General features: G+C 48.3%; 1 protein-coding gene and 1 long non-coding RNA gene across 3 annotated transcripts; both read right to left on the bottom strand.

Annotated features, from left to right (window-relative positions):
• Positions 1–354: 354 nt before the first annotated feature.
• LOC117091145 (protein FAM153B-like) lies at positions 355–17,080 on the bottom strand. Its single transcript, XM_033223573.1, is given in 14 exon segments — positions 355–870; positions 2,289–2,385; positions 2,474–2,525; positions 2,528–2,540; positions 2,956–3,014; positions 7,460–7,484; positions 7,952–8,019; positions 9,964–9,994; positions 10,411–10,481; positions 12,469–12,493; positions 12,954–13,024; positions 15,206–15,230; positions 15,648–15,876; positions 16,965–17,080. Coding segments are annotated over 13 exon segments (870 nt in total). The 3' UTR covers positions 355–870; positions 2,289–2,300.
• A 1,085-nt stretch (positions 17,081–18,165) lies between these two features.
• LOC117091129 lies at positions 18,166–23,489 on the bottom strand. 2 transcript variants are annotated; one of them, XR_004440261.1, is made up of 4 exons: positions 23,394–23,489; positions 21,180–21,250; positions 20,722–20,752; positions 18,166–18,242 (listed from the first exon to the last, which is right to left on the bottom strand). It is a non-coding gene; the product is annotated as an uncharacterized LOC117091129 (long non-coding RNA). The 2 variants fall into 2 exon arrangements; XR_004440256.1 differs by lacking the exon at positions 18,166–18,242 and adding an exon at positions 18,720–18,777.
• Positions 23,490–24,498: the final 1,009 nt, after the last annotated feature.

Below are 24,498 nucleotides of genomic sequence, written 5' to 3'. Positions count from 1 at the left end.
CTACAGACAGATACGACCATGCCCAGCTAATTAAAAAAGTTTTTTTGTAGGGATGAGGTCTCACTATGTTGCCCAGGCTGGTCTTAAAACTCCTGGGATCAAGCAGTCCTCCTGCCTTGGTCTTCAAACTGCTGAGATCGCAGGCGGTAGCCACTGCATCAGGCCATTGACACTTATATATGTAAAATACATCCAGAATATAAACCACCACAAAACAAAAATACTCCATCTTGATGTAACTTACCGTACTATGGATTTGTTTTAAAAATGACGTAAAAGTCATGAAGAAAATGAAAGCACAAAAGAAGTCTATCAAAATTATAAAAACTCAAAACTGAGTGAACAAAACTTCAGAAAGAGTGAAAACAATCGGAATATAACTTCAGGAAAAAATGTAAAATAGAAACAACAAAAGAACAATTTGTGCCCTCTAAAAAATAGAGGTTAAAGTCAGAATTTTTTTTTTTTTTCTCTCCAGACTGGAGTGCAGTGGCATGATCTCGGCTCACTGCAACCTCCGCCTCCCAGGTTCAAGCGATTCTCCTGCCTCAGCCTCTCGAGTAGCTGATATTACACGCGCCCACCAGCATGTCCAGCTAATTTTTGTGTTTTTAGTAGAGACGGGGTTTCACCTTGGCCACGCTGGCCTCGAACTCCTGACCCCAGGTGATCCACCCGCCTCGGCCTCCCAAAGTGCTGGGATTACAGGCATGAGCCACCATGCCCAGCCAGGAAAATATTTAAAAACAAATTAAGCAAAGATTATAAAAGTTTTTGGAGTAGCACAGTTCCCAAAACAATCACGATCCACATCAGGTCTGGGCCAGGTTGACATCTCCACATCAGGGCCCTTCCTGGTGTTCGCAGAATCTGCAACACAGACAGAGGTGCCAGGGTCACTGTTGGGGGGGGGCACAGAGGCGGAGGGAGGAGGGGCTCCCTGGGGTCATGCAGGTCTCAGAGCTCCTCGGGTCCTGGAAGGTGACCTTGGGCCCCTGAGCTCCCCACAGTCAGGTCTACTCAGATGCCAAGGCACTGAGGCCTGTGTGCTGCTCTCTGCTGAGGGGTTATGTGTCCACAGAGAGTGTCTGTAAGTGTCATGGAGGAAGAACTGAACCTGGGCACTCACACGGGCACCTTCAGGGGGCTGGTTCCCCGGAGAGTAAAACAGACACAGAGAAACGGGAATTTTGAGGATTCCAGGATCAACAGGCAGAGCCCTGGGCCCTAAGGGGAGCAGGAGGTCTCATGACACAGGGTGGGGGTGGTGACCCTGCCTTGCCACCCAGATCCTCTGTGCCATCCAGACAGAAGAGCTGCACATTGAATATGCACAGCTGCCTGGAGCACGTCATTGTTATTGCCTAGTAAGACCTGGTCTTTCTAACATCCCCACCAGACCTGTCTTTGTATTGTAATTTTTAAAATTACGCTTTGCTAAAACAAATTTCTCACTTTAGTATATTCTATAATAATAGGGTTACAGAAGACATACATTTGAAAGAGTGAAAAACAGTGTATAGATACACACAAACACACGTTTATATGTGGACCTGATTTCAAGATTGGAAAACAGATTTAAAAAACAGAGGCTACCTGAATCATGCCCTCAACCCCTCCCAAGTAAGCATGGCCCTGAAATGTCTTCAGGGGTTGTTTTGTTGGCATTTGGCACAGATACAGAACCACTGACACCCAAGCCAGTGCTCTCTACATACAGAAGCCTCCAACCTCATCTTGAAAAATGGGGCCATGAGGTCACCCCAGGTCCCCAGGCCCCCACAGAGGCTGAAGAACCCCTGGGACTGGGCACATTTCAGTGCTTCTTGGATCCTGCCGTGTCCCCTGCTTGATGCCAGGACCTACTGAGTGCCTGCTGGCCTCAATACTGGGCAATACTGGGCCGGGTGGGCTGCTTGCTCGTGTGACAAGGAGCCTGGGGGTACCTCCATCCTTCTCACACCTTTCCCAGGAGGCCTGAACTGGGGGCGATTCATGGTCAACCCTAGTGTCTCCTCAGGATGAACTAGTGATGCTCCCAGTTGGCCTCAAGGGGCTGGGGTGGGGCAGAGCTGGGTCCCCTCAAATGAGATGCTGGTGAGCTGAAGGGTCACTGCAGACAAGTAACAGTTCACAGCCCATGGAATCCTGCACACGATGGCCTGACCAGCACCTCAGTGTCTCCCTCACTAAGCAGCCTGTGGAGGGCTCAGGCCAGCAGGCTCAGGGACTGCTATGGAGTGGGTGTCTGTTTCCTGGAGGATGTTCTCAGGGCATCCTTCACTTACCTTCAGAGGTCTCTAAAATCTATTAAAAATGTCCCAACGGTTCAGGACATTCCACCAGGTATTCTTCCTGGGCTTCCTGGTTTTCTTCGTGGTTTTCCTGATGGGACAACAAGAAAGTGAGCGTAGCCATAAAGAACACGGGCACGTGTCTGCTTCCCTCATCATTCTGCCCGCCGCACACTCACACTTCCTCTTCCACTTTTGTCTTTTCTGTTGCTTCTTCTGCAGGTGCAGAGAGGGACTTGCTGACATCTGTGAGAAGGAGAACAGTTGTGTATGTCCAGAGACGCCAGTGCAGGAAAAGTCCTATCTGGGCAGGGGGTGCCCAGAGCAGACCCAGATGTCACTGGGAGTCCCTCCGGCACGGTAGGGTCCAGCTCATCTGACACCAGCCTAGCCCCTCCCTGGACCCTGAAGGGTTGTTCAGCAAGATTCAAAGCTGCAGCCTGGGGGCCAGTAAACAGGGCAATGCCAAGGCAGCGGGCAGGAGGGCTGGGGTGGGGTTTTATCCACACTGAAGACCCGAGGACCTCAACTGTGGGATGAGACCAGGTGCTTCAGAACAATCACAAGAGAGGAAAAGAGGAAAAGGACCAGAGCTAAGAAAGGAGCTCAGGAGTCAGAAAGAGGATAAAAGAGAGAGAGCATATAAGAGGAGATCAGTTACCTGCTGGTGGCTGCCTGTAATGGTGGAATCTCCCAGTTCTGGGAAGCAAGCATCAGTGTCCGGAGGAGCAGCGGTGATGGGGCGGCCATAAGAAGGAAGGGGAGAGTTAGAGTCGAGAGAACCCCTCAGACTCCGCTGTGGAGCCAACCCCAGAGCTTCTGACCTGCCCGTTTATGGAGCCTTCTCCACAGCCCGTATCATTTCCTCTGTGCTATGAGGGAGGGACCTCTGGCTTCCCACACACTTTCCCAGCCCTCACATTCCATAACTGAGCCCAGGCAGGGGAAGCCGTGTCATTCTGTTCCTCCAAGAGGCGGCCGCCCTCTTCACAACGTTGTGCATGACGTGGAATTTCTCCCTCCTCCTCCTGTAGGGCCTACTTCTCTTCCCTCATGAATCCCATTTCCTTCCTCCTTGTGGGCCTCTACCTGTCCTACTGTTCTCCAATAGAAGAACATCGGAAAGAAGGCCACGGCTGCACTGCCAGCCTCCAATCAACACACGGATCGCACCCTGGGTCAGCAGCACCTGCCCAGGCCTGGGTTGTGTTGGGGGCTGTGGGAGCTGATGATGAATGACATCACAGATGCAGTGACTGTTCTATGCCTGGAATGACCCTAGAGACTTGGAAAATATTCAGTCCTCAAAAGAATCCCACCAGCTTCTGAATATTTGGAAACAATGGAACACAATTCAAGATAAAGCCTCTTGTCCCAGTTGCTTTAATCTGCAGGTGAGGCCAGCAGTTGTCAGCACAGAAATGAGGGGGACCTCCCGGGGTTTGCCTGAGCTGTGGGAAGACTAGGAGGGTGGGTACCTGGCAGGCCTGACACACAGAACAAGCTGGGCCTGACTGGAGTGTGGGGAGCAGGACGAGGCTGTTGGGCCAGAGAGGAGGGTGTCACAAGACAAGTGACCCAAGAGGCTCCGTCTGGGCCCAGTGGATGCCAGGGACCAGGCTACAGGGAGGGCGAGAGCCACTGCCTACAGCAACACAGCAGCCCCTCCACACATATCCCCGAGGATTCCTGCCAGCCACAGAGGGCTTTGAGCCACAGCTGGATTCGGGCCTCTCCAATGAAAGCCAATTTAGGTTTCATTCAAAGCCGAAGGATTTGGGATTGGGTGGGATTGGGTGAGGAGTGGAGGCCAAAAATGTGCTCAGTCATGTGTTCCGCCCTCAGGACTCCAGGACGCCGGGGCACACGCAGAAATCCCAGAGGAAGGACTCCCTGTGTCATCCAACCCAGGGAGTGCCCTTAGAGCAGGAGCAGACGGTGAGGACAGGACAGGAAGGTGCCATTGCAGGTCCCGAGAGTGTAGAGAAAGAGGGTGGGCTCCTTTCAGCTCCTGGCACATGTATGAAGGACTTTGTCTTCAGGATCACGTAGCACCTGTGAGGGGCTGTGTCCCACCCCACACTCAACATTACACCTGCATACTCATCCTGTCATCTCTATTCACAACAAAACGCTGCCCCATCAAACCCAGGGCTCTGGTGCTTGCTGTGGCAAAGGCAGGAATGATCTGGTCTTTGCAAAATGTAATCTTTAAACACCAGAGCAAGAAATGATGGTGACAAACACAACTCGCACAAAGCGCATGAGGACAAAACTATTACGACTTTCTCATTAAGATACATAAACCAAATCACACTTCTACACCAATTTCCTTTTATATTTGGTGACTTCATAGATCCCATCCCAGGCTCCAAAACAAGTGTCACCCAATCCCCAAGAACCCTCCTCGCTGGTCAACCCTGGAGTGTTGGTCCCTACCTGACCAGTCTATTTCCTCCTGGATGGATCCAGAGGTGGTGCCCATGAGCCCAAGCACAGAGACACAAACATCAGCACTACCGCTCAATCCACGGTGACCTCCCTGGGCTCTGTGAACTCAGGGGCTGTTAGGAAGGCCCTGGTCACAGTTGTGAGCCTTCAGGTGAGAGAGAGAACCCGAACAATCCCTTTCAACTGTTCACCGACACTGGCTCAGAGCATCTCTTACCTCCAATCTGAGAACCCGAGATTCCAGCCTTGATGCACATGCACTGAGGCAGGTGAGCGCAGTGAACAGAATCTGGGCCAGACACACAGCAGCTCCTTCCCAGGTGATTCAGGGAGAATGGAGACGCTCTCTTAAGAGCAGACACGTGGCAACTGGGAACTTACAGTATGGCTCTTGTGAGGAGGTTATGAATTTTTCATTTATTTAAACATGAATGGGCACATATGCCACGGAGGACCACACTGGAATGCACAGGTCTAAACCCAAAGGTGAGGGAGATGTGACTCTCCCCCCTGCTGATTCCTGGCAGAGTGGTTTGCTCCGATCTGATCATTCATGGACGGGTACTTCAGGGACACAGGAACAAGCTCCAGGTCCCCTGTGATGTGCAGGGATGCCACAACAAGAATAAAAACGCCTGGTCCAGCAAAGGAGGACTTGTAAACAGAAAGAGAGCATCTTCTGCAGCAGAAAAGCTGAACCAAGGCAGCCAGAGTAGAGATGAGGGGAAACTTCGGTGACTTCAGGAGCACCCCTGTTCTCCTGTGACCTTGGATCAGAACCCACTCAGGTTTCTAGATTACCATGAGAAACAATAGATTGAAGAAGATGAGCAGGAAGCCTTTTGACACTGGCGCTGGATCTCAGCAAAGGGGTTAGAAGCACTGGAACATTACTGGGGCCCAAGATGGGCTGGCCAGGGCTGCGCTCTGGGATGAGAAGGAACGAGGAGGACATAGTCCTTGCCCTCCCAGTGACAAGCCACCACCAGGATTCCTCCACACATAAGTAAAACAAAACAGAGTTTGAGACTAATAATTCCAAGACTATCTCAGAGAAACAGGCGAAGTGATGTCTCAAGGGTCACACGGGAAAGCTGCAAGGACCACCTGGACTCTGCTCCCTTTGCTGAGCTCACCTTGCACTGAAGCAGGGTCGCTTCTCACCTTCCCTGCAACTAGTGTGGAGCAGCCACCCTGCCTGAAAGCTGACACTCCCTTCAGTCACACAGGATTCCGGCCAAATCACACTTGGCTAACAGCAACCACACGAGGACCAGCGGTCAGGCCACGCCCAGAAGCAGGTGAAAAGTAAGAAATTGATCTCTGTCGCAGCCAGAGAGACCAGGCCTGGGAACTACTGTGTATCTGGCCTGACCCTGACATCCATCCCTGACGATCATGTCCTCTCTGGGCCACAGTGGCTATTTCGGGAACTCAGTCCTGTTCTCTGCCTCTCATTAATTTCTGGTGGTGCCACTGCCATCCACATACAGGAAATAGAAAAGACAAGAAACAACAAAGTAGCTTCTCTCTTCAGGCTCTCAGGAAGATGGGCAGACAGTGCTAACGCCAGCTATGAAGTCGGAGCTCGACCCGTTCTCCCTCAGCTGGAATATGAACATCCCGGCCACGCCCAGGTGATGATGAAGAACTGCCTTCCTGATGTTGCACCTCCGCTGCCCCCGTGGCTCTGCTGCCCTCATGCCTTCCTTCTGCTCCTCCAAATCATGTTCCTTTTCAGGTCTAGGCCAAGGCTGTACCTGCTCTCTCACAGAGCCCACTGGGCAGCTGTCTGGGAATTCTTAGAGCCTCAGTGTTGGTAACGCTGATTTGTGCCTTTGATCACACACAACAAAAGGCCCTGAATACCACACACACAAAAAACTGTATTCTAAAGATTAGAGATGACCAGGAGAATTGGGTTATGAGGAGATAATTTCTGAGGTTAGTGAGGGACATTTTAAAATCACAACAGCCTCATTGTTTTAAAATGTGGGTTAAGTATGGACACCTACAGAGCAATCAAATTCGCCTCACATACAACATATTTCCACTAGACGCAAGCTCCCAAAAGAAACTCAGTCCAGAACTGGGCTAATTTTATCTTCATATGACCTTAAGCCAACCACCTTGACTTGTTTTCTGCAAAGGCCTTCAGAAGCAAACAAAAACCTTTGTCCACAGTGGGTTCAATGGGGACACCCTGGAGCCTCTGCTGTACCACAGCCACATTTGTCTTTCCCCACCTCGTAATGCATGAGTCACCCTCCATCCTCCTAGGAAGGCAAGTGCTCGCCCTGCTGCTCACACCCTAGGGCAAACCCTTTGGTTACCTTTCCATATTGCTGTGTTTCCTGAGGACAGAACACGGAAACCAGGAGTAGGAGGAGGCTCCATGATAGAGGCTGAGCCTCTACATGACCTTGACATTACGTATTTTGGACACTCACCACGTGAATTCAAAAAGACACGCAGCAAAATCAATGGGCACAACCTCACCCCATCCTCAGAGAATGCAGTTGCTCCCAGGGACTGCAGAATGTGACCAGCACGCTCTATCTGCAACAACCATCCCTCCCATCACAGCCTAGGTCCTCATCCATGAGAGGAAGCTCCACTCAGGCTGCCCGTCCACAGGCAGGCCAGCGAGACCGTGGCACATTCCTCATCATCTGGGTGACTCATCAGTATGGGAGGGCTTCCGCAACACGTACCCTTTTGTGGAACTCCTGAGGATTTCTGTAATGACAGAAAATAAATTGCTATGAGCATCGACCCTGCTGCGTCCTGTGTGCACAGGACGTTTCTTCACTCAGTGACATTAGAAAACGAGATGGAAACCAGTGTTCAAAGGACTCAAAAGAAGAACGGAGAAAATCGACTCACGCTAAAGACACATTTTTCTCAGAGGATGTTTCCTCTCAAGTCCATGTTGGTTGGCCAGTAAGTGATTTTGTTCGAAAGAGAACAAAGTTGGTAAAGGCACAAGCTCACTGCCCCACAATGTGTGCTGGATGCTGTCACTTTCTCCCTCTGTATTAAGTCAACCCTCAGTGGGGAGCAGACTCTTACTTAAAGCTCCTCCCAAGGACATTGTGTAACTAATCTAAGATACATATTGTCACATTCTCATATCTTAATTTTATCCAAATCAAATAAAGCTAAGAAAGCAGCAGTTTTTCTCAGACAAATCCAGGCAGCCTGACCTCCACATCCTCTGGGTCCTCCTGGTCTTCGCTGTCACTGGACCATGCCTGCAGATGCTCCGGCACAACTAGGAGGACACAGAGTGACTGTCAGCACCTTGGTGGTGTTGCTCACCAACAATTCAGTAACATTGCTTGAGGTGGGTGGGGGAGGAGGACAGCAGAACAGGAGAGAGGCAGGGAAGAAAGGAATCAGGGCCTTTGGCTTTCTAGCTCCAGGCCACCTTGTAAACGTGAAATAGCCAGTCTCAAACAGGGCACACCACATAGTGCAGGCTGTGTGTCCCTGGCAGCCTCTTAGGGCTCCTCCTTCCTAATCTGACCTGAGCTAAAGTGCCCTCTTATTGATCCCTGCCAAAGTCATTTCCTCCTCAGAATGCACATGTGCTGCTGCTCTGTATATCATCCCTTCTAGAAGGTTTGTACAGAATAAGAAGCAACCTTTCTTGAAAGAGATTTAATTCTAGCCAAAAGATTTCATTAACTTTTTGTGATGAGGCAATTAAACCAAGATTTGAAAAAACCCAAATATCCCACCATTTAAAGATGACCCCTACCCTAGCCTGTGAGATTTCTCCTTCCACTCTTCCTTTTCAGCGCAGTGTGTGCGCCGGGGGGTTCACTGCTGCTCGTGCTCACACTGACTCCAGCACCGCCACAGCCTGTCATGGGAGCAGCGAGGGGGCCGGGGGGCGGGCCCTGACCCTCTCCAGCCCAGCTATGAAGGACATTCCAGCAGGGAAAATGGGTGCCAGGATAATACCCAGGTTGATCCTTGAGATTTTATGGGATGCCGTGTCTTGGGATTGGGTTCCACTGAATTTCTAAGATGTGCAGTGATTATCTCATTAAATACGACACAATATGCCACTCATCATTGTCTGCTTTTGAACAGGAGCTGAGGAATGACCTCACCGCTGCAGCCCAAAAGCCTGTGGGCTCTGCGTGTTTTACGTTAATGATCACACTGAAGCCCACTGTACAATGTACCTGCTCAAACCAGGCCCACGTGAGCTGAGCACTGACACCATCCAGTCATGATAAGTGTGTGGGATCTGAATAGGTTTTCATTCTCCCACACGCACACACAAGTGCTGGAACAACCTGGCCTAGCAAGAAATTATACCAGGGCTTTGTGACAAATTCCGGGTAGTAGCCCATGGCATTAACCTTCCACTCATTCCCGAGGTCACACGTGCCTCTTCCATTTAAAAGACCAAGAGCTTGGGAAATTCGTCTCTGTACCATGTCCATCTGAGGACTGGGGATGGTCAATTTATCTTCAGGTACAGCTGTGGTGGAGGATGAATGGGTTGATTTATGCAAACTGTGCAGTGGTGATGGAATTTTCCTTGAACACTGATGCTTGTGTTGTGCTGTGAACATGGGAGTATGTTTTCTGGGGAAATGAACACACACTCCCAGATACCCACAATCATTCCATATAGACTCGCTCCTCTGTCCCTCCAAATACTGATGTAGCACCTCACGCTACATGACACTGCTGCTTCCCGGGATGACAGTACCATGGTTAGAGTCGTTTACTGGACTCTGAGTTTCTGGTCTTTTTTTTTTTTGAGATATAGAGTTTCACTCTTGTTCCCTAGGCTAGAGCGCAATGTCACAATCTTGGATCATTGTAACCTCCACCTCTTGGGCTCCACTGATTCTCCTGCCTCAGACTCCTGAGTAACTGGGATTACAGGCATGCACCACCAAGCCCGGCTAATTTTGCATTTTTAGGACAGACAGGGTTTCTCAATGTTAGTCTGGTCTCAAACTCCTGACCTCAGGTCATCCACCGTCTCGGCCTCTCAAAGTGCTGGGATTACAGGCATAAGCCACTGCGCCCGGCCTGACTCTTCCTATTTTTTAAACCAAACTTCCCAAATTTCATTTCTGGCAGGAAGCGCAAACAAGACAGGCCCTTCAGCAAATGCAGGTGAAACACAGCCACCTTCGCAACACTGAGATTTCAAACCTCAACAAAGAGATGACCCCAGAATACGTACACTTCACCAGTGTGGCTGGGTCCACGCGCATCTAGAGAAAAAGAAAACACTGTGAGGGTCAGACCATGCTGTCTCCTGTGTGCACAGGTCTTCACTTGTTGACGTTAAAAAGACACATGGTAAACAGTGGTTGGGAAAATGGCCCCGATATCTAGAAGACATTTGTGGAAAGGCACAAGATTTTTCTACAAGATTTTCCGTTGTTTTAGACAACTCCCAATACTTCTCAAGAAGGAGGCATTTCTCTTGAGAAAAATGCCTGCTGACATACAGTGTGTAAATGCGGATGCCTTCTGAAACCATATTTTTGTTGAGAATGGCCACCAAGATATTCCTTAAGTCACCTATAGTGTACATGGTAAGATGTATACATCCTAGTTCCATTAAAACAGAGAGAAATCGAGAGAAATCATATTTTCCATTTCAGAAGAGAAAAGAAGACTTTACCATGTGAACCCCTGTGGCTTCCTCCGAGGATGTCTGTCCCGGCACCTCCTCCTCCAGAAGTTCCTTATCACCTGGGAAACAGAGTCACTATAAGCACATGAGCTCCACTGACTGAATCCCTCAGGTGGTCTTGGAGCTGTGGACCGGGGCTGGCGTGTGTGGAAAGGTGTGTTCACAGCACAGACTCAGCCTCTGCCGGTCCATCCTCCGTGGTGGTGAGGGAAGGCAAATGGTGAAGGAAGGCATCAGGAAGGCCACAGAAGACAGACTGTTGGTCCTCTAGCTAAGGCAACCTCTTGCACATGAAATAACCCATCTCAAACAGGGCCCACCACACAGTGTTTCCCTGCAGCATCCAGGGCTCCTCCTTCCTAATCTGACCTGAGCTAACGTGTCCTGCCTTCTCGATCCCCTCGAGGTCATTTCCTCCCCGGGATCCACATGTCCTGCTGTGTGTTTTTTGTCCCTCCTAGAACTTTTTCCTTTTTTTGAGATGGAGTTTTGCTCTTATTGAGCAGGCTGAAGTACAATGGCACGATCTCAACTCACCACAACGTCCGTCTCCCAGGTTCAAGCGATTCTCCAGCCTCAGCCTCCTGAGTCGCTGGGATTACAGTCATGCATCACCACGCCTCGCTAACTTTGTGTTTTTAGTAGAGACGGGTTTTCTCCATGTGGGTCACTCTGGTTTCAAACTCCCGACCTCAGGTGACCCACCGTCTCGGCCTCCCAACATGCAAGGGTTACAGGTGTCAGACACCGTGGCCGGACAGAACATTTTGTACTAGATAAAAAGCAACCTTTCTTCAAAGAGGAGACTTAATTCTAGCTCAACTATTCTCTAGATTCACTAACCTTTTGTTTTAAAGAGGACCAACCCAAGATTTGAAAATACTCAATTATCCTACCATTTACAGACGACCCCTACTTGGCATGTGATGTTTGTCCTTCGGCCCTGCCTTTTAACACAGTGTGTGTGCGCCGTGGGGCCTGCTGCTGCTCATGCTCACACTGGCTCCAGCCCTAGGACAGCCCACCCGGGGGGCAGCGGGGGGGGGGGGGCGGTGACCCTCTCTAACCCAGCTGTGTAGAAGATTCCAGCCAGAAGATGAGTACCAGGAAAACACCCAAGTTGTTCCTTCCGTTCTTATTTGGTGCTGTGTCTTGCGTGTGAGTGCTGAACTGCAGCACATGTAAGGATTGTGGAGATCATCTTATTAAATGCAATATAACATGTCTGATCATTTTCTGCTTTTGACTAGCAGATGAGAAAATTAACACAGCACTGCAGCCAAAAGCCTGACCTCTCAATGTCTGTTTCCCATTTGTGACCACACCAAAGTCCACTGTAAAATGTACTTATCCCTACACTGAGTTATGTGACCACTGAGACAATCCTACGTGAGAGCCAGCGTTTGAGATTTCTGAAGGCTATCGAGATTTCATCTGCCACCTAGGTGCTCAAGCTCTCTGCCATAATGACAAATTATACCAGAACCACGTGATTACTCCCTAGTAGTAACTCATAGCATCACCTTCCACCCACTCCTGAGTTCACCTCTGCCTCCTCCACTGAGATAAAGAGCTTGGCAAATTCATCTCTGCACTATCTCCACCTGAGTACTGGCGAGATCCAACTGCTCTTCAGCTACAGCCGTGGTGGAGGACCAATGGGCTGATTGACGCAAGGTGTGCAGTGGTAATGGGATTTTTACTTACAACACTCATCTTTGTGTTGAGCTGTGCACATGGAAACATGCTTTCTGGAGAAACGTACACATCCTGCCAACGACATTCATCATCACTCTACACAGACTCTCCCCTTATACCCCCCACCCTGATGCACCTCATTCGATATCATAAAAATGACACTGCAGCTAACAGGCACTACGTAGGATGATCACCCCTCTTCAGTACACTCAGTAATTTCTGCCCTAACCTCAATTCCAATAGAAAGTTCCAATGAGAATGGTTCTCCCGATAAACCAGGCAAGAATGTGTCACCTTTCTTAACACTAAGAATTTTCCTTACCAAATAGGTGATCCCAGAATACGTACCATTTGTCTCTGTGAATGTGTCCGCCTGAGTTTAGAGAAAGGAAAACACTGTGAGGGTAAGATCGTGCTGTCCTTGTACACAGGTCTTTTCTTAACTTAGTGCTATTAGAAAGCCCGATGGGAAATTCGGGTGGAGGCAACGGTCACAAAAATAAAGCCCAGAAAACACTTGTACAAAGTCACCAGGTTTTTGTGCAAGATTTTAAAGTTAATTTTGGTGGTAAATTCAGTATTTTGAAGAAGGGTTTTCTCCTGATGAAAGTGCTTGCTGACATAGTTTGTAACTGAAGCTGTATCATCCAAGAATGCCATCTTGAATTAGTTCTTAGTTGGTAAAGAATTCTCATTTTACAATTCCCACCAAGAAATTCTCTAGTCATCTATAATCTACATGGTAGTAAGGTTTTCCTATCTTTATTCAACTGAAATTGAAAGAAACCTAGGAAAATGAAATTCCCCTTTTAGACAAAGAAAGAAGAACTCACGGTGATAACACAGAGGACCCTCTCAACGGGTGTCTCATGTGGATGTATCACCGCGCCGTCCTCTTGAGGATCTAGGAGACATAGGGTAAGTGTCACCACACGGATTCTGCTGAGAAAATCCCTCGGGTTGTACTGGGTGGTGTGGACATGAGGCTGGCATGTGTGAAGAAGGTGGGTTACCACAGACGGAGCTGTAGGCCTACCCTCCTTGGTGGTGAAGGCAGGCAAATGAGACCGTGAGGAAAGCCATGGGAAACAGCCTTGGTCCTCTAGCTAGGGCAAGTTCAGCAATGAGACACAGCTGATCTCAAAGAGGGCACAGGACATGGGGCAGGCGACCCTCCCTACAGCGTATCAGGTTCCTCCTTCCTAATCTGACCCGGGCTAACTTGCCCTCCCTTCGTGATCCCTTCTGAGGTCATTTCCCCCCAGGATCCACAGGTGCTGCTGTTCATCATCCCCCACCCCAAAACATTTTGTGCTGCATAAAAAGCCACCTTTCTTCAAAATAAATTTAAAATTCTAGTCAAAAGAGTTATGACTTCTCTGAACCTTTGATTCAAAGAGAATTAAACCAATATTTTAAAATACTCAACTATCCTATTATTGAAAGATGACACGCACTTAGCAGATTTGCCCTTCGACTCTTCCTTTTCAACACAATGTATGTGTCTGTGGAATCAGTTGCTGCTCATGCTCACGCTGGCTCCAACACCGGGACAGCCCATCATGGGGGGCAGGAGGTGGGGACGCTAACACTCTCCAAACTAGCTACGCAGGGCATTCCACCGGGGAGATGGACGTCAGAATAACACCCTAGTTCTTCCTTGAGTTCCTATTCTGCACTGACTCTTGCTTGTGTGGGTGGAATTAGGGCATATGTGACACTTGTGGCAATCGTGTTATTCAACAATACAATATGCCCATGATTGTCCTCCGGTTTTTTTTTTTTTTTTTTTTTTTTTGAGATAAAATCTCACTCAATTAACCAGGGTAGAGTGCAGTGGCATGATCAGGGCTCACTGTAACCTCCGTCTCCCAGGTTCAAGTGATTCTCCTGCCTCAGCCTCCTGGGTAGCTGGGATTACGGGCACCTGCCACCACACTCAGTTAATTTTTCTGTTTTTAGTAGAGACATTGTTAGCCAGGCTGCTCTGTAACTCCTGACCGCAAGTGATTCACCCGCCTCGGCCTCCCAAAGTGCTGGGATTACGGGCGTGACCCACCACACCCAGCCTGTTCTCTGCTTTTAAACAGGATCTCAGGAATAACACGACCACTGAACGAAAAGCCTGTGACCTCGCCTTGTGTGTTTCACATTTCTGACCACACCAAACTCCACTGTAAAACATCCCAACTCTAATTCTGGGTTATGCAACCATTAAGACCATCCTATGATGACAGACAGTGCTTAGAATGTCTATACGCTATCAAACTTCCACATGCACACCTAGGTGCTCAAAGTCTGCCAGACTGATGAGTTATACCAGGGCTGTGACATCAATACAGGACAGTAGCCCAGAGAATCAACCTTCCACCCACTTCTGATTTCCCATTTCCCTCCTCTACTGAGAAAGCCAGACGTTGAGAAATTCATCCCTACCCAACCAGTATCTGATGACTGGGGATATTAAACTTAACTTCAGACAACTGTGGTGGAGAATGAATGGGCTGAGTTACGTAAAGTGTGCAGGGTGATGGAATAGTTAAAAAAAAAAAGAATTAAAAAAATTAATCCTTGTGTTGTGCTTTGATCATGCACAAAAACTCCCAAAGACACAATCACCTCCCACAGACTCTCTCCTCCACACCTCCCAAACCTGATGCACACCACCCTCTTTCATGTACGGGACACCACTTCCTGGACAGACTACAAAAAGATGGTCACAATTCCGTACCAAAGTCTTACTGTTTTTAATACCAAACTGCCTAAAACCTCATTTCTGTTAGGAAGCTCCAGAGAAATTCTCCACCAAATGCATGGTAAAAAGTGCATTGTTCTGAAAAAATAAGGTATTTCCTTAGCAAAAAAGTAATTCCTGGGGCGTAGGGGGCAAGGCGAGGGAGAGCATTAGTATAAATACCTAATGCATGCTGAGCAGTAAACCTAGATGACGTGTTGATAGGTGCCGCAAACCACCACAACACATTTATACCTATGTAACAAACTTGCCGTTCTACATATGCATCCCAGACTTTCAAGTAAAATAAAAACAATTTAAACAAGAAAAAAGCTATCCCAGAATACATACCTTCTGTCTCTAAGTCAGTGCTCTTCTGCAATTAGAAAAAAGAAAAACATTATGAGAGTCAGACCACACTGCGTCCTGTGTGCTCAGGTCTCTACTGCACTTGTTGACATTAGAAAACCCAATGGAAACAGTGAAAACAGTCAACACATGGGCCCCAAATAAAGCCTAGAGGACACGTGCAAAGGCCCAAGATTTTTGTGCCCGATTTATGTTCACCATTCTTTTCAAGAAGAAAGGACTTCAATGGAAAATGCTTACTGCCATAGAGTTTTTAGGTGAACCTGTCACCTACAAATGTCATCTTGAATTCATTCTTCTGGGTAATAAACTCTCATTTTCCGCTGCCCACAAAGAAATTCCGTAAGTCATTCATACTGTACATGGCAAGATTATCATATCTTACTGCAATTTATATGCAAACCAAGAGAAACAAAATTCCCACCTCAGATAAACGAGACTTTTCCTCAAAAAAGCTCAGTAACATCTGAATTAGCATCTTGAGCAGATTCTCACACAAGTCTTCAGTTAGCATCTTGAACAGATTCTCACACAAGTCTTCAATTAGCATCTTGAGCGGCTTCTCACACAAGTCTTCGTCGCATCCTAGGAAACACGGAGTCATTGTCAGCACGTGGGGTGCACTGAAGGAACCCGTCAGGGAGACTCGGGTGCTAAAAACACGGGGCTGGCACATGTAGACAAGGGGGGTTAACTGCAAAAACGGAACTCCTGCCAGAACATCCTCCTTGGTGATGAAGAAAGGTCAGCGAGCCCATCAGGAAAGCCATGAAAGACAGAGCCTTGGCAGCACACACACGCACTGCCGATGCCATGGCAGTGTCTCATCCTTCCCCTATGCATTTAGAGGCCTGGGAAATTTCCACTTTCCTGTTCAAATGTGACAATGTCATTTATCCTTCCCGGGTCTACATACGCTTCTGAACCTTCACTTTCCGTCCCTTTTATTGAACTTCAGACATTATTGTGGCAAAACATATACAAAATTTATTATTGTAATCATTCTGTGCACACTTCGGGAGAAGACACAAGCAGAACCGCAGGAGCAGAGAAGAGAAAACCTCACTCTTTGAGGAGCACACGCTCTCCTCCCCTGACCCTGGATGAGAACCCACGCAGGCACCTGGGTAAGCGAGGGAACTCAGAGACTACAGAAAATGAGCAGAAAGCCTTGCCACACTTGTGCTAGATTTCAGAACAGGAATGCCGGCATCAGAACATCACTGGGGCCCAAGATGGGCTGCCCAGGGCTGAGCTCTGGGATGAGAAGGAATGAGGAGGACACAGTCCCTGCCCTCCCGTGACCTGCCGTGGCCAGGATTCCTCCAGCTATGAGTAGGAGACAACAGAGAAACTGATGTCTTATGGGTCACATGGGAATGTAGAAAGGACAACCTAACTCCAGGGCAGCCCCTCTCCCTTTGCTCAGCTCAGCCTGCCTTAGAGCAGGGTCTCCTCCTCAACTCCTCTGACACCAGCACTGGGCACCTGCTCAGCCTGGGAGCTGAGGCTCCCTCCAGTAAAACGGAACTCTGGGCCAGGCCACTCTTGGCCAATAATAGCTACACAAGGACCAGCTGTCCAGAGACTCCCAGAAGCTGTTCTTTGTCCCAGCCACAGGGAGATCAAGCGTGGAAACTACTCTGTGTCTGGCCTGACCCGCAATCCGGCCCTGCTGATCATGTTCTCTCTGGGCTAAGTTGAACATTACAGGAACTCACTCCTGTTCTCTGTCTCTCACTAATTTCCGGTGGTGCCACTGCCATCAACACACAGGAAGATGGAGAAGACCAGAAACAAGGAAGGAGCTCCTATGACCAGGCTCTTAGGAAGACGGCCAATGTTCAGGACAGCCATGAGGTCGAAGCTCAACTCCTCCTTCAGATGAGGCTTCAACGTTCCGCCCACGCCCAGGTGAAGATGTGGAACTGACTCTCCTGATGCTGCACCTTGGCATCCCCCATGGCTTGGCTGCCCTCATGCCTTCCTTCTGCTCCTCCAAATCATGTTCCTCTGCAGGCCCAGGCCAAGGCTGTAGCCTGCTCTCTCCCTCATAGAGCCCAGTGGGCAGCTGCCTGTGAATTCTTAGGGCCTCAATGTCGGTAACGCGGATTTCTACCTTTAATCACTCAGCAGAAAGCCCCCGAGTACCACACAGAAACTGTATTCTAGAGATTAAACACGACTAGGAGAAGTGGGTTATGAAGAGATAGTTTCTGAGGTTAGCAAGGGACATTTTAAAATCACACTAGCCTGATTGTTTTAAAACGTGGCATAAGTATGGAAACCTATACAGCAATTAAATTCAATATATACACATAAGTTTCCACCAAATGCATACTCCAAGAAAAAACGCAAGCTGTACTTGGTTCAGGTTCTATTCCTATTGACCGACACCAAATGCGTTCACTTGTTCTTTTGCAAAAGCCTTCAGAAACAAGCAAACAACCAACCTTTGTCCACCGTGGGTCCAATGGGGACACCCTGGAGCCTCTGCTGTACCACAGCCACATTTGTCTTTCCCCACCTCGTAATGCATGAGTCACCCTCCATCCTCCTAGGAAGGCAAGTGCTCGCCCTGCTGCTCACACCCTAGGGCAAACCCTTTGGTTACCTTTCCATATTGCTGTGTTTCCTGAGGACAGAACACGGAAACCAGGAGTAGGAGGAGGCTCCATGATAGAGGCTGAGCCTCTACATGACCTTGACATTACGTATTTTGGACACTCACCACGTGAATTCAAAAAGACACGCAGCAAAATCAATGGGCACAACCTCACCCCATCCTCAGAGAATGCAGTTGCTCCCAGGGACTGCAGAATGTGACCAGCACGCTCTATCTGCAACAACCATCCCTCCCATCACAGCCTAGGTCCTCATCCATGAGAGGAAGCTCCACTCAGGCTGCCCGTCCACAGGCAGGCCAGCGAGACCGTGGCACATCCTCATCATCTGGGTGACTCATCAGTATGGGAGGGCTTCCGCAACACGTACCCTTTTGTGGAACTCCTGAGGATTTCTGTAATGACAGAAAATAAATTGCTATGAGCATCCGACCCTGCTGCGTCCTGTGTGCACAGGACGTTTCTTCACTCAGTGACATTAGAAAACGAGATGGAAACCAGTGTTCAAAGGACTCAAAAGAAGAACGGAGAAAATCGACTCACGCTAAAGACACATTTTCTCAGAGGATGTTTCCTCTCAAGTCCATGTTGGTTGGCCAGTAAGTGATTTTGTTCGAAAGAGAACAAAGTTGGTAAAGGCACAAGCTCACTGCCCCACAATGTGTGCTGGATGCTGTCACTTTCTCCCTCTGTAGTAAGTCAACCCTCAGTGGGGAGCAGACTCTTACTTAAAGCTCCTCCAAGGACATTGTGTAACTAATCTAAGATACATATTGTCACATTCTCATATCTTAATTTTATCCAAATCAAATAAAGCTAAGAAAGCAGCAGTTTTTCTCAGACAAATCCAGGCAGCCTGACCTCCACACATCTCTGGGTCCTCCTGGTCTTCGCTGTCACTGGACCATGCCTGCAGATGCTCCGGCACAACTAGGAGGACACAGAGTGACTGTCAGCACCTTGGTGGTGTTGCTCACCAACAATTCAGTAACATTGCTTGAGGTGGGTGGGGGAGGAGGACAGCAGAACAGGAGAGAGGCAGGGAAGAAAGGGAATCAGGGCCTTTGGCTTTCTAGCTCCAGGCCACCTTGTAAACGTGAAATAGCCAGTCTCAAACAGGGCACACCACATAGTGCAGGCTGTGTGTCCCTGGCAGCCTCTTAGGGCTCCTCCTTCCTAATCTGACCTGAGCTAAAGTGCCCTCTTATTGATCCCTGCCAAAGTCATTTCCTCCTCAGAATGCACATGTGCTGCTGCTCTGTATGTCATCCCTTCTAGAAGGTCTTGTACAGAATAAGAAGCAACCTTTCTTGAAAGAGATTTAATTCTAGCCAAAAGATTTCATTAATTTTGTGATGAGGCAATTAAACCAAGATTTGAAAAAAAACCAAATATCCCACCATTTAAAGAGGACCCCTACCCTAGCCTGTGAGATTTCTCCTTCCACTCTTCCTTTTCAGCGCAGTGTGTGCGCCGGGGGTTCACTGCTGCTCGTGCTCACACTGACTCCAGCACCGCCACAGCCTGTCACGGGAGCAGCAAGGGGGCCGGGGGGGCGGGCCCTGACCCTCTCCAGCCCAGCTATGAAGGACATTCCAGCAGGGAAAATGGGTGCCAGGATAATACCCAGGTTGATCCTTGAGATTTTATGGGATGCCGTGTCTTGGGATTGGGTTCCACTGAATTTCTAAGATGTGCAGTGATTATCTCATTAAATACGACACAATATGCCACTCATCATTGTCTGCTTTTGAACAGGAGCTGAGGAATGACCTCACCGCTGCAGCCCAAAAGCCTGTGGGCTCTGCGTGTTTTACGTTAATGATCACACTGAAGCCCACTGTACAATGTACCTGCTGAAACCAGCCCCGGGTGAGCTGAGCACTGACAACATCCAGTCATGATAAGTGTGTGGGATCTGAATAGGTTTTCATTCTCCCACACGCACACACAAGTGCTGGAACAACCTGGCCTAGCAAGAAATTATACCAGGGCTTTGTGACAAATTCCGGGTAGTAGCCCATGGCATTAACCTTCCACTCATTCCGAGGTCACACGTGCCTCTTCCATTAAAAGACCAAGAGCTTGGGAAATTCGTCTCTGTACCATGTCCATCTGAGGACTGGGGATGGTCAATTTATCTTCAGGTACAGCTGTGGTGGAGGATGAATGGGTTGATTTATGCAAACTGTGCAGTGGTGATGGAATTTTCCTTGAACACTGATGCTTGTGTTGTGCTGTGAACATGGGAGTATGTTTTCTGGGGAAATGAACACACACTCCCAGATACCCACAATCATTCCATATAGACTCGCTCCTCTGTCCCTCCAAATACTGATGCAGCACCTCACGCTACATGACACTGCTGCTTCCCGGGATGACAGTACCATGGTTAGAGTCGTTTACTGGACTCTGAGTTTCTGGTCTTTTTTTTTTTTTGAGATATAGAGTTTCACTCTTGTTCCCTAGGCTAGAGCGCAATGTCACAATCTTGGATCATTGTAACCTCCACCTCTGGGCTCCACTGATTCTCCTGCCTCAGACTCCTGAGTAACTGGGATTACAGGCATGCACCACCAAGCCCGGCTAATTTTGCATTTTTAGGACAGACAGGGTTTCTCAATGTTAGTCTGGTCTCAAACTCCTGACCTCAGGTCATCCACCCGTCTCGGCCTCTCAAAGTGCTGGGATTACAGGCATAAGCCACTGCGCCCGGCCTGACTCTTCCTATTTTTTAAACCAAACTTCCCAAATTTCATTTCTGGCAGGAAGCGCAAACAAGACAGGCCCTTCAGCAAATGCAGGTGAAACACAGCCACCTTCGCAACACTGAGATTTCAAACCTCAACAAAGAGATGACCCCAGAATACGTACACTTCACCAGTGTGGCTGGGTCCACGCGCATCTAGAGAAAAAGAAAACACTGTGAGGGTCAGACCATGCTGTCTCCTGTGCGCACAGGTCTTCACTTGTTGACGTTAAAAAGACACACGGTAAACAGTGGTTGGGAAATGGCCCCGATATCTAGAAGACATTTGTGGAAAGGCACAAGATTTTTCTACAAGATTTTCCGTTGTTTTAGACAACTCCCAATACTTCTCAAGAAGGAGGCATTCTCTTGAGAGAAAAATGCCTGCTGACATACAGTGTGTAAATGCGGATGCCTTCTGAAACCATATTTTGTTGATAATGAACTCTGACACTGGCCACCAAGATATTCTTAAGTCACCTATAGTGTACATGGTAAGATGTATACATCCTAGTTCCATTAAAACAGAGAGAAATCGAGAGAAATCATATTTTCCATTTCAGAGGAGAAAAGAAGACTTTACCATGTGAACCCCTGTGGCTTCCTCCGAGGATGTCTGTCCCGGCACCTCCTCCTCCAGAAGTTCCTTATCACCTGGGAAACAGAGTCACTATAAGCACATGAGCTCCACTGACTGAATCCCTCAGGTGGCCTTGGAGCTGTGGACCCGGGGCTGGCGTGTGTGGAAAGGTGTGTTCACAGCACAGACTCAGCCTCTGCCGGTCCATCCTCCGTGGTGGTGAGGGAAGGCAAATGGTGAAGGCAGGCATCAGGAAGGCCACAGAAGACAGACTGTTGGTCCTCTAGCTAAGGCAACCTCTTGCACATGAAATAACCCATCTCAAACAGGGCCCACCACACAGTGTTTCCCTGCAGCATCCAGGGCTCCTCCTTCCTAATCTGACCTGAGCTAACGTGTCCTGCCTTCTCGATCCCCTCGAGGTCATTTCCTCCCCGGGATCCACATGTCCTGCTGTGTGTTTTTGTCCCTCCTAGAACTTTTTCCTTTTTTGAGATGGAGTTTTGCTCTTATTGAGCAGGCTGAAGTACAATGGCACGATCTCAACTCACCACAACGTCCGTCTCCCAGGTTCAAGCGATTCTCCAGCCTCAGCCTCCTGAGTCGCTGGGATTACAGTCATGCATCACCACGCCTCGCTAACTTTGTGTTTTTAGTAGAGATGGGTTTTCTCCATGTGGGTCACTCTGGTTTCAAACTCCCGACCTCAGGTGACCCACCGTCTCGGCCTCCCAACATGCAAGGGTTACAGGTGTCAGACACCGTGGCCGGACAGAACATTTTGTACTAGATAAAAAGCAACCTTCTTCAAAGAGAGACTTAATTCTAGCTCAACTATTCTCTAGATTCACTAACCTTTTGTTTTAAAGAGGACCAACCCAAGATTTGAAAATACTCAATTATCCTACCATTTACAGACGACCCCTACTTGGCATGTGATGTTTGTCCTTCGGCCCTGCCTTTTAACACAGTGTGTGTGCGCCGTGGGGCCTGCTGCTGCTCATGCTCACACTGGCTCCAGCCCTAGGACAGCCCACCCGGGGGGCAGCGGGGGGGGGGGGGCGGTGACCCTCTCTAACCCAGCTGTGTAGAAGATTCCAGCCAGAAGATGAGTACCAGGAAAACACCCAAGTTGTTCCTTCCGTTCTTATTGGTGCTGTGTCTTGCGTGTGAGTGCTGAACTGCAGCACATGAGGATTGTGGAGATCATCTTATTAATGCAATATAACATGTCTGATCATTTCTGCTTTGACCTGTGTAGAAGATTCAGCCAGAGATGAGTACCAGGAAACACCCAAGTTGTTCCTTCCGTTCTTATTTGGTGCTGTGTCTTGCGTGTGAGTGCTGAACTGCAGCACATGTTAAGGATTGTGGAGATCATCTATTAAATGCAATATAACATGTCTGATCATTTTCTGCTTTGACTAGCAGATGAGAAAATTAACACAGCACTGCAGCCAAAGCCTGACCTCTCAATGTCTGTTCCCATTGTGACCACACCAAGTCCACTGTAAAATGTACTTATCCCTACACTGAGTTATGTGACCACTGAGACAATCCTACGTGAGAGCCAGCGTTTGAGATTTCTGAAGGCTATCGAGATTTCATCTGCCACCTAGGTGCTCAAGCTCTCTGCCATAATGACAAATTATACCAGAACCACGTGATTACTGCCTAGTAGTAACTCATAGCATCACCTTCACCCACTCCTGAGTTCACCTCTGCCTCCTCCACTGAGATAAAGAGCTTGGCAAATTCATCTCTGCACTATCTCCACCTGAGTACTGGCGAGATCCAACTGCTCTTCAGCTACAGCCGGTGGAGGACCAATGGGCTGATTGACGCAAGGTGTGCAGTGGTAATGGGATTTTTACTTACAACACTCATCTTTGTGTTGAGCTGTGCACATGGAAACATGCTTTCTGGAGAAACGTACACATCCTGCCAACGACATTCATCATCACTCTACACAGACTCTCCCCTTATACCCCCCACCCTGATGCACCTCATTCGATATCATAAAAATGACACTGCAGCTAACAGGCACTACGTAGGATGATCACCCCTCTTCAGTACACTCAGTAATTTCTGCCCTAACCTCAATTCCAATAGAAAGTTCCAATGAGAATGGTTCTCCCGATAAACCAGGCAAGAATGTGTCACCTTTCTTAACACTAAGAATTTTCCTTACCAAATAGGTGATCCCAGAATACGTACCATTTGTCTCTGTGAATGTGTCCGCCTGAGTTTAGAGAAAGGAAAACACTGTGAGGGTAAGATCGTGCTGTCCTTGTACACAGGTCTTTTCTTAACTTAGTGCTATTAGAAAGCCCGATGGGAAATTCGGTGGAGGCAACGGTCACAAAAATAAAGCCCAGAAAACACTTGTACAAAGTCACCGTTTTTGTGCAAGATTTTAAAGTTAATTTTGGTGGTAAATTCAGTATTTGAAGAAGGGTTTTCTCCTGATGAAAGTGCTTGCTGACATAGTTTGTAACTGAAGCTGTATCATCCAAGAATGCCATCTTGAATAGTTCTTAGTTGGTAAAGAATTCTCATTTTACAATTCCCACCAAGAATTCTCTAGTCATCTATAATCTACATGGTAGTAAGGTTTCCTATCTTTATTCAACTGAAATTGAAAGAAACCTAGGAAAATGAAATTCCCCTTTTAGACAAAGAAAGAAGAACTCACGGTGATAACACAGAGGACCCTCTCAACGGTGTGTCTCTGGGATGTATCACCGCGCCGGCTCTTGAGGATCTAGGAGACATAGGGTAAGTGTCACCACACGGATTCTGCTGAGAAAATCCCTCGGGTTGTACTGGGTGGTGTGGACATGAGGCTGGCATGTGTGAAGAAGGTGGGTTACCACAGACGGAGCTGTAGGCCTACCCTCCTTGGTGGTGAAGGCAGGCAAATGAGACCGTGGAAAGCCATGGGAAACAGCCTTGGTCCTCTAGCTAGGGCAAGTTCAGCAATGAGACACAGCTGATCTCAAAGAGGGCACAGGACATGGGGCAGGCGACCCTCCCTACAGCGTATCAGGTTCCTCCTTCCTAATCTGACCCGGGCTAACTTGCCCTCCCTTCGTGATCCCTTCTGAGGTCATTTCCCCCAGGATCCACAGGTGATGCTGTTCATCATCCCCCACCCCGAAACATTTTGTGCTGCATAAAAAGCCACCTTTCTTCAAAATAAATTTAAAATTCTAGTCAAAAGAGTGACTTCTCTGAACCTTTGATTCAAAGAGAATTAAACCAATATTTTAAAATGCTCAACTATCCTACTATTGAAAGATGACACGCACTTAGCAGATTT

This window comes from Trachypithecus francoisi, unplaced genomic scaffold (genome assembly GCF_009764315.1).
Source record: "Trachypithecus francoisi isolate TF-2019V2 unplaced genomic scaffold, Tfra_2.0 Contig01154, whole genome shotgun sequence".
Classification (NCBI taxonomy): domain Eukaryota; kingdom Metazoa; phylum Chordata; class Mammalia; order Primates; family Cercopithecidae; genus Trachypithecus; species Trachypithecus francoisi.
Note: the sequence above shows the minus strand (reverse complement) of the source record. Positions and strands in the feature narration are given on the sequence as shown.